This window comes from Gallinula chloropus (assembly GCF_964237585.1).
Source record: "Gallinula chloropus genome assembly, chromosome: 12".
NCBI lineage: Eukaryota > Metazoa > Chordata > Aves > Gruiformes > Rallidae > Gallinula > Gallinula chloropus.
In genome coordinates, this window is record NC_140097.1 from 8,167,114 (window position 1) to 8,180,219 (window position 13,106).

Below are 13,106 nucleotides of genomic sequence, written 5' to 3' on the forward strand. Positions count from 1 at the left end.
AAAAGTGGGAGCTGTAACCTTCCCTCTATATTCCCTCTGTTTTTCTGCTGATACCTGTTTGTTTGGCATGAAGTGGGAATCAAAGTCTAGCTCTTTGTGGTCAGAATCTGCTTTAGCAGTTCCTTGCTCAGAGCTTCTGCAGAAGAGCATCTTGTCACCAGGCTACAGCAAGAACCAGTGTTGCAAATTGAACTCCAAGGTATGTGCCAAGATTTGGACAACAGCTGTCCAACTTCAAGCTACACCTCTGCAGCAGTTAAGTTTCTTTCTGGATAGGATTTTTCTTTCAATTTAATGAGTAGAGGCAGTCATCATTTACATGATGATCTGTAATTTTTGTTATCTATGTGTTTGCCTATACCATCTTCCCTACCAAGAATGGTGCTGGCTGCAGCAGAGCAACTTGAACCTCTGTTTTACCACCTGGTTTCAGCCCCATTAATGTCTTGTGTCAACCTGGAAGCCAGTTAGGGAATTTTAAGTTTATGGCTTAACCCTGATCCTCAAGCTGTCCTCAGAGCTGAGAATGAAGCATGCTCAGGCAAGGACCCAGTTATGCAGAGACCTCTGTGGGAGGGTACTCATGGCTTGGCCAGGGAACCCAACACCTCTGGTTCAAAAGGGTTTCTCCCTGCAGGAGCAGGGTTCCTTGCGGGATACCTTCTCATCCCCAAGTACCCATCTCTGCTGACCATCAGCAAGTAGGGCTTTGGTTTGAATTGTGTTTGAAATACACCATGATGCTCTGAAGCCCATCAGAAGCTGCTTCCTTGTGTGTGGAAGGCTTTCAGTTGCTACAGCCACAGAAGCTGGCTGAAAAGTCACCCGGTGGATGAAAGAGCAAGCAAAATCTGAGCTTCCTGCTTTAGTCAGCAGGAATTAAGACCTCTGCCCTGAGCACATTCCAGCATTGGGGGGAGTTTTAAAGATGGCGTAAGTTTCTGTGCAACAACATTGCCCTGGCCATTGTGTATACACTGTCAGAGATGCTCCCGCATCTTACCTCATCACCTTAAATCTGCTGAGTGACCATGTACTGCAGCTCTGCTGGAGCAAGTCCTCATGCAGGTTACTTCAGTTTCAAAGGCCAAAGCCCATTTAAAGTTGTGACAATTGTATTAGATACATCAAAAGATGAGGATTTGAGGATATGTGGATCTTTGTTCCGTCTTGTTTGGGGTGGGTGGACTGCAGCTAATTCTAGTTGTAAAAATCACTTGGAACTGAGTAATAGTTTATTGTTGTGTGTTGGAAATTCAGGTGGTTCTCTTCCTGTTAAGTGATTTGAAATTCAGCGTATGCTAACCTGTAAGGAAACATAAACAAGCTGACTGTGGTAATATACCTCCAGCTGCATCAGCCAGCCCCAGCTCCAGCTTCTTTCGGGTGCTGTAGCTCAGAGCAGGCTGCTCGTATGACTGCAAACGTCCTTATGCAATGCCATAAGAAGAGAGTATTAAGGCATGCTCAGAGGTCAGAGCCTCTGCACAGCTTAGTTTTTAAGCCCTTTCAGTGTCGTACACCTCGTGGATGATCTTGCAGAGGGATTTGCAGGGTTCAGAAGTTCTCTGGCCACAGATGGAGAGGATGTGCCTGCCTTTCGAGTGGAAGTACTCTCCCATCCCTTTTTTTTTTTTTTAACAGCTTGCAAAACCTTTGCAAAGGCAGGCAGTGCTTTTTCTTCCCCTCCCTGTTTTGCTGAGTCTGTTTTTTCATTAACTTCAACTTATCATTACTCATAAATCTGGAGGTATCTTTGCACAACCTGCTGGAAAGCTGCGTGCCAGGTTTGCTTGTCTCAGCTTTCCTCACCCCCGTGGTGCAGCCTTGCAGTGAAGGTGGTAGGGGGGTGGGTACCTGAGATGGTGCAAGGGGATGGTCACTTTTCCCACATGGGATCCGTGTCAAGCACCTAACTGCCAATGCCATGCCACCAACACGTGTGGGTCAATATAGCAGCACTCAAGGCAGCGGCTGGTACCCAAGGGTGCTGCTGGCAGCACTGAGAAGGGTGTGAGAAACCTCTCCCCCCTCGTGCTCCTCAAACATCTTGGGAATCAGCTCAGCTTGTGGGATAAACAGCTATCCACCAGGCAGCATTCAGGCTGGAGTTAATTCGAGGGTGGATCTCTTGACTTCACCCCGTGAAGCGGGTGCTTTTGCCCATGGATGGCGTGTGTGAGAGCCTGCACAGCCCAGGCTGGTGCGGCACGGAGATTTATTGTGGTGTTAGAAGATGGAGCGCTTGGGTGAGGAGGGGCTGCTGTACATCCCAGGGAGTATTTTTGCCGATGAGTCTAACACAACCGCAGAGCTTGTGAACCGTGAAATAAGATTTCTCTTAGAGAGGGAAGCATCAGCCCTTACTGAATTATCCACGTTGTTTCTGCTGTTTTAAATCACCCCCAGGACCCCCTGACTGCTCCCTCATGGCAGCAGCAGTTCACTCGATAATCCAGGAGCTTGCTGGGATAACGGGAGCAGGCACCCATCCGCAGCAAACGACCGACAGTGTGCAGCTGCAGCTGGAAATGACTGAATTCCCTGAATTCCTGGGAGCAAAATGGTGGTGGGGGGTCTCCAGGGAAGGGGGTGTGTCTCCTTTTGGGGAGCCCTGGGGCTATATGAGGTGCTAGGGCCGGTGGGAAGGAAAAGGGCACTTTTAGTTAAATAATAGATTGGGATTGTAATTCCTTGAATAAAGGGGAATTTCACAGCGTGCTAGAAATACTCTGTGTGACTCTGAGCCTGAGTCTCACTGGCCACGGGAGAAGGAGCCTGGAGATTCCTGTCACACAGCAGGAGAGTGGTTCTCCTGGGGTGCGTGGGGGTAGCACAGCATGTGTACGGATGGCACACATCATGCTGGTTCCCTCTCACTCTTCCACAATCCTCTCTCCAACTGCATGAGTGAGATGCTGAATCCACACATGTGCTGTGCTGATGCTACTGGTTTTGCTGACGTAGGGAGGTGTGTAACATGGGAAGCTGTCCTTGCTTCCTCTTCCTCGCCCTGTTTCACGCCCCAAGGCAGCTAGTGGTCCTTGGGTTGCAGTTTGCTGTGCAGAAAATTAGCATGTTGCCCAAGACATTAGTGACATCTTAGTGTCACTCGTGTTCCTAATTGAGAAGGAAGGTCAGCATCCCACCCACAGACCAGGGAAGGAGTGTTCACATCCTCTGCTTTCTGCTCCAGAGACATGGGCAAAGGTCGAGGCCTGGAGACATGACTGTCTGCCTCACTCTGCCCTTTGCTGCTCATATTTACTGTTGATGGGAAGAGGATGTTACAGATGATCTGTGACAGTGGCACAGAGTGTGTCTTAGTGTGTGGTTCCCGGTGCCACTCTGTCCTGTCTCACAGCACCTTATTTTCTAGAGCATGGCTTTCAGGTAAGAAACAGAGGACTCCTGTGCAGTGAATCACTCTGGGGCCATGTGCTTCTTTCGGCTGGAGCACTCCATGGTGCTGATGCCACAAGTTGTGAGTACGCCTGGACTGATAGATTAATTATTAATTGATAGGGACTTATGAATTTTTCAGTATTTTCTCATTGTGCATCTCAAAGCAAAGCCACCTTTTATGAGACAAAGATCCCTCCTAAAGCCCTACATCAAAGCTGCAAAATTGTCACCCATATTGTGATCTTGTTCAGCCTTCACATGCAGCATGTTTCCTTTGAAATACTTAATCAACCGTTTGCTGAGCTACAGAACTCCCGGCGTGTCGAAGGATGAAGGCTTTGAAACTCTCTCTGCTATGCTTTTGGCACCTATAGCCGAATTTGACACAGGTATTCGGCTGCATTAATTGTTTTGGGAGGACCAGAACCCCACTGCAAATGGTTTCTCCTCTGCAGGAGGATGGCTGGGTTCACTATCTGCATTGTAACTCTTCTCCAACAGAGGGAAGATGTGTTCAGACAGCCCCGTTATGCTTCAGGAACAGGGACATTGTGACACTTGCCGGTCTTGCAAAGAAGTGGGGATCAGAATTAGCAGTGACTGGCAGGGAGGGATGAAGCTGTTAAATGGTCCCAGTGGTTTCTGGCTGGGGCTGACAGCAATTACACCAACAATACCTGTCATGTCCATGGAGTGTGGCGTAAATGCCAGGCTGATCATTGAAAGTTGTATCTGAATGTTGCATCCTGTCATTAGAAATCCTTGTCCCTTACAGCTACATTATTTCCACCAGTGCTGAGCTCAGAGTGTGGATAATCCTGTGTTGTGTTTAACTGTTGGGAGCCTGCCCCATCACTGTGCCTTTGGTGGCACGGCTGGGTCCACTCTCTCTCACCGATGGGCTGTGTCATCTCACTTGTGCTGCTGGCATCGTCTCGCTGTGGCTGATGGCACAGGGGCTGTACTCTGATCAGTACCTGGGCAGGTGGGTCGGTTTGAGGTGTTAAACTGTGTGGAGTGGCTTTGGGCATCGTGAAGAAGGGAAAAGGAGGGCAGCCTGCACAGCCCTGGCATCACATTTGGAGCCAGGGCTGTGATCATCACAGTTTGGCCCCAAGCTGTGATAAACTGAAACTGGAGCTTTAACTATATAACACATTAACTCCAAAACCATGGGAATTTAATGTATTTCTTAACACCATTAAAGTTCTTGAATTGCCTCCAGCATTTGCAGGGTTAGTGGAGATGAGCCTGGGCTCCTGGCTTTAAAAATGATGAGGCTCAGGTTGGGTGATATGTGAGAGGTGTCTGACACAGCCACCAAGTACCTTAGGTGTGGATTTGGTAGCATCTTACCACAGTTCTTATGACTAAATTAGGTTGGTTGGTTTGCCTTTCACAGATGTAGAGAGAGGTCTTGCATCCCTCTGGGACTGGACAAGGAAAGGTTCCGCAGCGAATTTGTTTTGGGGCCATGGAAGCAAAGGGTTGCTTCTGCAGACTAGCAGCTGGCTCTTACTGGTGATTAAAACTGCCAAACTCGTACAATGAACACTTTTAACCTCTTTCTTTCAATTACTAGTGCCCATTAAAAATTATTCCTTATTAGCAGTTTAGACCTAAACACCCCTGTCTTCTGCAAAATCTTCTCCTTGCAGTTGAACAGTCACCAGGGGTTAGAGCGGGCGCGTGCCCTGCAGTGCCTTCAGGGATGGCTGGCTGCCATGCTGGGAAACTTTGGGTTCCACCCAGAACCTGATCTACATAGTGTTTTTTATCTTTATTCTTTTACTTTAGCAACTGGTAACGCCAACGTGGATAATCTCTGCAGGGCAAGCGGAGAGAACTAATGTCCTGTGCGGGTAGATGTATGAAAACATCTAATTTACCAGCAGGCAGTGGGGTAATGATCAGTTGAGAATTGCAAATTATGTACGTCATATATTTGTGGCATGCTGCTGAAGAAAAGCCCAATGCATATGACAAATCATATATATGCTGAAATTTATAATACTTTTCACATATAATTGACTGGGGCAACCTTATGATTTATATCTTTGCTTTATTCATAGCACGCCCATAACACAGTCATAATGCAGAACGAAACTAATTCAATTTCTCTTTGACTTTGTAAATCATTTATGTATTTGGCTGTCAAGTATTTGAATATAAAGTGGCCATACATACGGCAGAAAATGAATAGCTGATTCCCTAGTTAAGAAATTGAGTTTTAATGATGTTAGCTTCTGTGTTGCCTTACGTGGATGTTCAGTCTTGCTTAGATAGCCTGTGCCCCTTGCCTTGTTTCACAAGCAAAGTGTATTTTATGGGGACCAGCATTACTCTCCTAATGGCCCTATATAGCGTTATGGCTGTGTAAAATGTGCTCAGCTTGCTTTGATGGCAACAGAAGCCCTTCCCAAGCTCAGGAGCAGTAAGTTATGCTGCTCCCTATTGTGAGAGGTCTGCTGGAACGTGCCAGGAGGGCAGAAGAAATGTTCTGTTGGCCACGACAGCAGTCCTGAAGATCAGTGTTTGCAGTGGAGCTACCGTGCAGAGTCATTGAAGATACAGCCTGGAAAGAGGTTTTTTCCCCCTTTAAATAACAGATTACCTGGCTTGGCATCACCAGTTAACCTTGGGAAGCACAGCAGCATCTACCCTTCAAAAGGAATACCTTACCCACGCAACAGCAACTAATGAGGCTGCCCTGGGTGCTTGCTGTCTCCTAAGAAAAATAATCTTCTGCAGTCAGATCCTTGCTTGGTGTGGTTTTTGACACCTGTAGCATCATTGGAAAACATCTGCAAAATCAAGATAGTGCAGAAAGTGTGAGGTGGCTTGCTGGCTCATTATCATACTGCAAAAACAGCTCTCCTCCACAGCAGCACCCTTGATTTCTAAATTTAGCATGTGAGTTATTTTGGGTAGTGTGTGATTAACCTCAATTACTGTAGCTGGGATGGAATTCAAATCATGCCCCCTCTTTTCAGAGATGCAAAGAAATGGAAATCTGGGACTGCACATTCCCTGCCCTTAGAGAAACAGCTCTGAGAGATGTGTGTGCACATCCCCAGAGGTCAGCTGCATGATGCATTTGTTCAGGGAGAAATTACTGGGGGCAGCTGATCCTGAAAGGTGCTGGTGGTCCAGGGCTCTGTACTGGTTTTGGGATCAGATATACAATGATGAAGGCAGCAGGTTGTGTGGTGCAGCTGGTGCGAATGACACCTGGGTGGCCACAGCAGATGTCACTGAAGCTTCAGTGGATCATGGTCAGCACGCTTTGTAGTTTTTCTGCCTTAGTTAAATCTGTAACAGAGGCTGTCAGAGACTGATAAAAATATACTTTCCCTTAATCTGAGCGGCAATGAATGTTGGCTCTCTGGAATATCATTGGTGGTGCAGCGATACCCAAACGTGCACATGCATGCAGATGTATGTGAGCCTGTGTGGGAGAGGGGTGATGCAGGATGCAGAGGCAGACGGGTGAGCAGATGCTGTGGGAAGCGGCGTATCCCAGCCCATCCAGGGAGCAGCGATGGACGAGCTCGTTGTTTGTCAGGCTGCAGACTGAAACTTTTCTCGTTGCTGGAGCTGTAACTTTCCAGACTGCACTGCACCAGCCGAGCCTTTCTGTCAAGCCGTTTGTCTCCAGAGGAGGATAAAACCCAGGGAGGTGGTTAGCACACCCCCAAGCCAGCCAATGAAGCTCGTTTACGTGTAGCAGTCGGCGGGAGAGATAACGTACAGCAGCTTGTGGCAGTTGCATTTGCTGGTAGCCAGAAAGGGCCGGTGCTTTGAAAAGAGAGGCGGCATTTGGATGGAGCAGCCATCCCTCCTGCCTGAAGTCACGTTTGCATGGTGAGCCATAACCATGAGGTTCTGCAGCAGGCTGACCTTGGGCTTGTGCCTCATGGTGGAGCAGCGCGGTGACCTCCCTCCTGCCACGTGTTTCTAGCCTTTTGCCATGGCCAGAATGACCCAAGTCTAAAGAGGAGTTAAGCCTGGAAAACAGCTATAAACCTGCCACCTCATTACAGCAGCTATCGACTCCTTTGGCAGCTAGGTTTGATTTTGTGCTCTTTTCTGGTGTTGTGTAATTTATGCCTGTGTATTCCCACTAAAAAAACCCCCAACCGAGTCCGACTGATGTTGCGGTCACCGTGTGTCTTGGTGGCTGCTGTAATTGCTTGCTTAGCTGGCAGAAACAATGTTTTACCCTTGGAAGGTATTTCAGGGCCAGGCACGTGCCAACCACGGGCCTGTGGGCAATGTGTTGGGGAAATAAAAGCCCTCTGCTGAAGGCTGCGGGAAAACTGCTTATGTGAATCAGGTGGTGATGCAGGGATGCAGCAGTATGCAGGAAAACAGAAAGAAAACAAGCAAATACTACAGAAAAACAGTGTCTTCCCAGTCCTGTGGTTTCATCTGTCTTGGGACCTGGTGAATATGATGTGTGTCCTTTGTGGGGGGGCTCTGTCCCAAAGCAGGGCCCATCACCTCTCCCTCTAAACTATATTTAATTGATAAGGTAATACAGATGGTCAGCCTGACCAGAACTGAGCTGCTTGTAAAGGTGCTGCATTTTCACTGTGATTTGCTTTTTGGTTTTATACAGCTGGACAACCCAGATGAGCAAGCAGCACAGATCAGACGTGAGTTGGATGGACGTCTTCAGATGGCCGAGCAGATTGCCAAGGTAAAAAAAGAAAAAAAAATTCTTCCTGCATTAACCAAGCTCTTGATATAGAAGTACCTAAGTAGCTTGGTACAGCCCCTGGGTCCTGTCCTTCCCTTGAAGGTTTCTTCTCCCAGCAATCACCAATTCAAAATGACCAGATTTTTAACAACAAACAAATCAACAAGTACAGATAAGCTGCTGGGATGTGCATTCCTTGGAATGTCCTGGAGAATTGGGGCAGTTTAGGTGCCTGCAAAATTCCTTGCATGAATCCTCAGCAGTGGGGAAGAAGCTGTCCTGAAGTGCTTCAGCACAAGTACAGGTCCAAGCCCTCTTTGTCAAACTTCAGTGTGAGGCAATAAGGTGAGTGATGGCATGTAAAAAGGAGCCAGGAAGTGCCCTAAAACTGTTTGTGCCATTTGGTGAGCTGCTGGGAGCCACGTGTCCTTGCCCATAGGGAGGTGCTGCCTCAGTACTTGAGATATGCTCTCCCAGACATGTTCATGCTTTGCATGGAAGCAGCCAGGCTCCATACAGACATCACTGCTGTCTGGAGCAGCAGACACAGGACCTCCAAACAGTTTTTGTAACCAAGCACCCAGCTAAGCTCCCCAGAGATGCTTCTGTAAGGAGACACCTCCGGAGGAGCTAATCACACCCTCGCACTGCAGATGCAGATTTAGGTGGCCTCCGATGAACAGTAAATGGAGGGAAACTCTGGATCCTGTTGACATCAGTATGGCAGAGATTTTATCCTTACCTCTAATCAGATGTACCGAGTCACAGATAGAGCCCTAATGGGGCTAAAGTCATTGGGAATCATTTATCTGGCTCTTCTTGATAATCAAGAAACCATTACTAGAAGAAAAAGGTCTAATCAGAGCTCAGGCTAGGGACCAGCCTTTCAGCAGCAGCCCTCTTGGCACCAAGCTGTGCCAAATGGTGGGGTTTTATGAGAAAGGTAATACCAGAGCTGTTTGGGACCACGCTGAGAACCCTGGGTGTGAAAAGCAGAGCACATTCAGTTATGGTCAGGCTTTAGCAAGGATGCCAGTGCACCTGTGCAGTGGCTCCTCACTAACAGGTCTGTTAAGCAGCTGCTGCCTCGCATCATTGAGGAGTGAGGGTCTGGCTTTTTCCCTCTTCACTGATAAAAATAGCAAAGGGGCCAGGGACCACGTGGACAAAGGATGGCACAGCAAAGCAGCAAGTGGACTGCAGCTCTGGTATTCAGCGTTTGGCCCTTTGCCATTTTATTGTCAAGAAAAGCTACATAATTTTTTCATTTGCAGCAAAATATAAGCCCCTGTGTGGAGCACTGCCACCCAGTTCTGGGATGGGTAGCCAGGCACTGGGTGCCAGAATGAGATTGCCTGGTTTTGCTGTTTCATTTCCTCCTTGTGGTGTGTAGGGCACAACAATACACCTGGTTCAATAGCAGCCAGCACAGGCTGCATCTTCATGAATTACTTTTTGCAAATGAGAGTTTGCCATTTCCATTCCTCCCCCAAGGATGCTGAAAACAAACCATGTCACTGCTGGCCCTGCAAGAGACAGGGGGAAGTCCTCAACACAACCTGACGTTTCCCCATGCAGGATTCAACCTTCAAAATGCAGCTGTGCAGCTTCAGGGGGTGGTTTAGGGTAAAATCGACTTACCTGTGATCCACTTGGCAGGTATTGATATTTAATCTCTGTCACGTTACTGCTGCAGGCCTTTTCTCCAGAATGTCAGATCCTGCCACCACCTGCCTACGACAAGCCTTGTTCCTTCAGACCCATGAATACCATCTCTTGGAGGCATCCAAGACCTTTTGAATCCTTGTCTGTATCCTCCTTTCCAGGCAAGGCAGCTTTCCCTTTAGCATTGGGCAGGTTCACCATTCAGCTCAGTGAAAGGATAGCATTTCCCATTTTATCTCCAGTTTACAACTTTAAACACAGATTTGCTGCACAGGGAGAGCTGCTGTGCTGGTGAAACCATCCCTGAGGTGGCTGGCTGGGAGATTCCATGCTAAAGGCAAATTAGCGCTTTGTTAATTTATTAAGAAATTCACACTAGGACATTTGTACTTCAGAGGGAAGGAAAGCTGTGGAGGTTAATGGGACCTGGGATCACAGTGCCACAGGACTGGTGGTTCTGACCCTGAACAAGTCACCATGCATGCCAGCTTTCCTCCATGACCAGTTCCTACACCTGGGTACCAGGGCACAGCTCTGGGTCTTTTTACCTCCTCGTGAGCCCAGGAGACCTCAGCACAGTGACAGTGTAGCACTAGGCAGAGTCCCCCACCAAGCTTGACTCCATCAGCTCACATCAGCCCAGCCTTGGAGCCAGCCAGCTTGAGGATCAGACTGGAAGTCAAGCAGATGTTTTGAAGCTGAGTCTGGACAGGCGTTTCACTCCGCATGCTGTACTTTTCCAGCAGCTAAATGAGAGTGGCATTGCAGCCCAGAGCTCAGTGCTGCCAAGGCCGAGGTGTGTTTCTCTCTGCAGCAGCGAGTGCTCTGCTGTCCCGCAGTGTCTTTCCCCTGACCCACTCACCCGGCCTCAAGGGCAAGGAGGAGCACTTGTGGGGGCAACCAAATGAAGCCTTGTGCTGACACCAGAGCAATATGTCTGTCTGGGGCTGGACCCACTCTGTTCCAGCCTGCAGTCTCTTAACGCTGCTGCTCTCCACGCTTGTCCCCATTTCTGGTCCTCTCCCTGCTCCAAGTACACAGGGAGGTGTCTAACCCTTTCTTACATGTGTCTGCATCCTTTGCTTGTGTCTTCCTCCAGCTTTTCCCCCATCTCTCTCTCCACTCTGATTGGTAACTTGGGACCATGCTTGCACCTCTGCATTTGCACCATCAGACCCAGTCCCAGTTAAATTGTTATGCATCTCTTCAACCCACCAGGTTTTAACCTTAGCACAAGCAGTTGCTAGTGGCACACAGGGAAATGTCTCGGTCCTTGCTGCATTTCTGAAGAGGTTTGTGGGGACAGTGCCAATATTACGGTCCCTGGCGAGATGGATAGCAGCGCACAGGAGAAGCAATAATGTTAGAACATCATTGCTTCAGCAGTAGTTCTCAGAATCTACAAAACAGTTGGGCTTTTTCCTGGGGGTAGCTTGCAACTTACATAATGCATAAACAATAAACCAGTCTGATTAGGTAGTTTATCTTAGGCCAGGATCTAATTTACATGAGGGAATTGCTTCCCAATACTGAGACTGGAAACAGACGACTATATTTTTACTGCTTGGTGCGAGTGCTGCTGTGAGCTGTGCTTGTAATGGGTAAGCTGTTGAGGGCTGATGCAGAAACTAGTGCCGTGGAGTACTTTTTCAGCAGCTTGATGACAGTCTTCTAGAAGAAACATGACCTTGTTTTCTTTCCTAGCATACACTTTACGAGCTGCTTTTTACAATGTTGTGAATTGCCGCTAAGATCCTTTGCACGTCAGCTGCGGGTTTGCTGCCTGCAGATGCTGCCTCGCTGCCGTACGCCTTGCGCAGCCTGTCTGAACCCACCGAGAGACGTTTGAACCCTGAGCAGATTCAGGGCATGGGCAGAGTTGTCAGAAGACGTAGGGCTCAGACTAGTGATGCTAACAGGGCTGGAGTATGGGCAGCAGCTCAAAGCTGAGGACGCACTTGGAGGCACATTGTGTTTTGCTCTCACTGTCAGCTTTGGTTTTAAGTGTCTTGTTTACAGCAACCAGCATTAGAGGGTCTCAAAGTAAAAGGTTGTCTTCCTGGGGGGAGACAGGTAGTGGAAAGGGTGTTTCACTCCTCCCAGTTGGGACTGCATGTTTCTGCCCACACATTGCTGATTTTCCCTCCTTGGGCTCCTTTCACACTTAAAAAACTAATGGAGCAACCGCTCAGAAGTGCCCTAAAGAGAGCTGATGCATTTTGGAGACTGGAAAACAAGTCCCCAACTGTCAGCGTCCTTTGAATCGTTAGTAAATTGCTGTCAGTCACAAAGTTCAGCTGAGATCCGTCTGGCAGCGTTTCTAATTATGAATATATATATATATATGAAGAAAACCATTTGCAGATAGAAAATGGATGAAACACAATGCATGCAAGAAACAGTAACGTTGGACAAGTACCAAGTAGTAATTCTATGGGAAGCTAACAATAATGTTTCTGCATTACATGGGGGGAAGCTGTAATTTGTCATCTGGTTTGTGGGAGTTCCCTGTTCTTATACCTCTCTCCAGATGCTCCAGGGGGATTTTCCCAGTGCAAGACATGGCTACTGATTGGCACTGCAACTCACCCTGTTGTTTTTGTTTCCAAATCCAAGGAGCGCAAGTTTCCAAAGTTTGTGTCCAAAGAAATGGAGAACATGTACATTGAGGAGCTGAAGTCATCTGTCAATCTCCTGATGGCAAACTTGGAGAGCATGCCTGTGTCTAAAGGAGGTTCTGAGTTCAAGCTGCAGAAGCTGAAACGTAGTCACAACACCTCGATAATCGACATGGGAGAAGAAAACGAGAACCAGCTTTCCAAGTCAGACGTCGTGTTGTCGTTCTCCCTGGAGGTAAGCTTCAGGCACTCAACTGTGAAAATCACAGCAGCCAACTTCTGTGCAGTTCAAACTTCAGTTAGGTGGAGAGAGGTCAGTAGAAACCACTTTCTGATCTCCATGAGGATGTTCCTGAGCAGTAGTTCCTCTCTCTGAGTGACCAGAAGCTTTGCCTGTGGTCAAACACTGTCCTTTCTGGTGTCTCACCATCATGCTGGAACAAACTGTGTGAGATAAACTGTCTGGCATTTCCTGCTGATGTATATCAAATAACTCAGAAATCTGCATCGATAACTGACCTCTGCATACGGCTTGTTACTGAGTGTACCCCAGTAACCCTGAGCCTGGATTGTACCTGAATCCGGTACAACACTGTAAATGGTGATGTGTTTAAATGTTGCTATTTATTCCCTGCGAGCCTTGCTTCCTCTTTGGAGAATTAGTAAAAATTCTGGGGGCTTGAATGCACCCAACAGCCTGGCTTGCAGTTTGTGTG

At 47.9% G+C, this 13,106-nt stretch overlaps 1 protein-coding gene across 4 annotated transcripts in view; it reads left to right on the plus strand.

Annotated features, from left to right (window-relative positions):
* Positions 1 to 13,106, plus strand: part of CADPS (calcium dependent secretion activator) — a gene marked incomplete at both ends in the record, with an annotated part of 215,861 nt that overhangs the window by 69,560 nt on the left and 133,195 nt on the right. For all 4 annotated transcript variants that reach the window (XM_084269725.1, XM_084269723.1, XM_084269724.1 and 1 more), the window contains 2 exons: positions 8,027 to 8,107; positions 12,389 to 12,625. In XM_084269725.1, the coding sequence (XP_084125851.1) occupies positions 8,027 to 8,107; positions 12,389 to 12,625 (318 nt within the window). The remainder of the gene's footprint in view (positions 1 to 8,026; positions 8,108 to 12,388; positions 12,626 to 13,106) is intronic.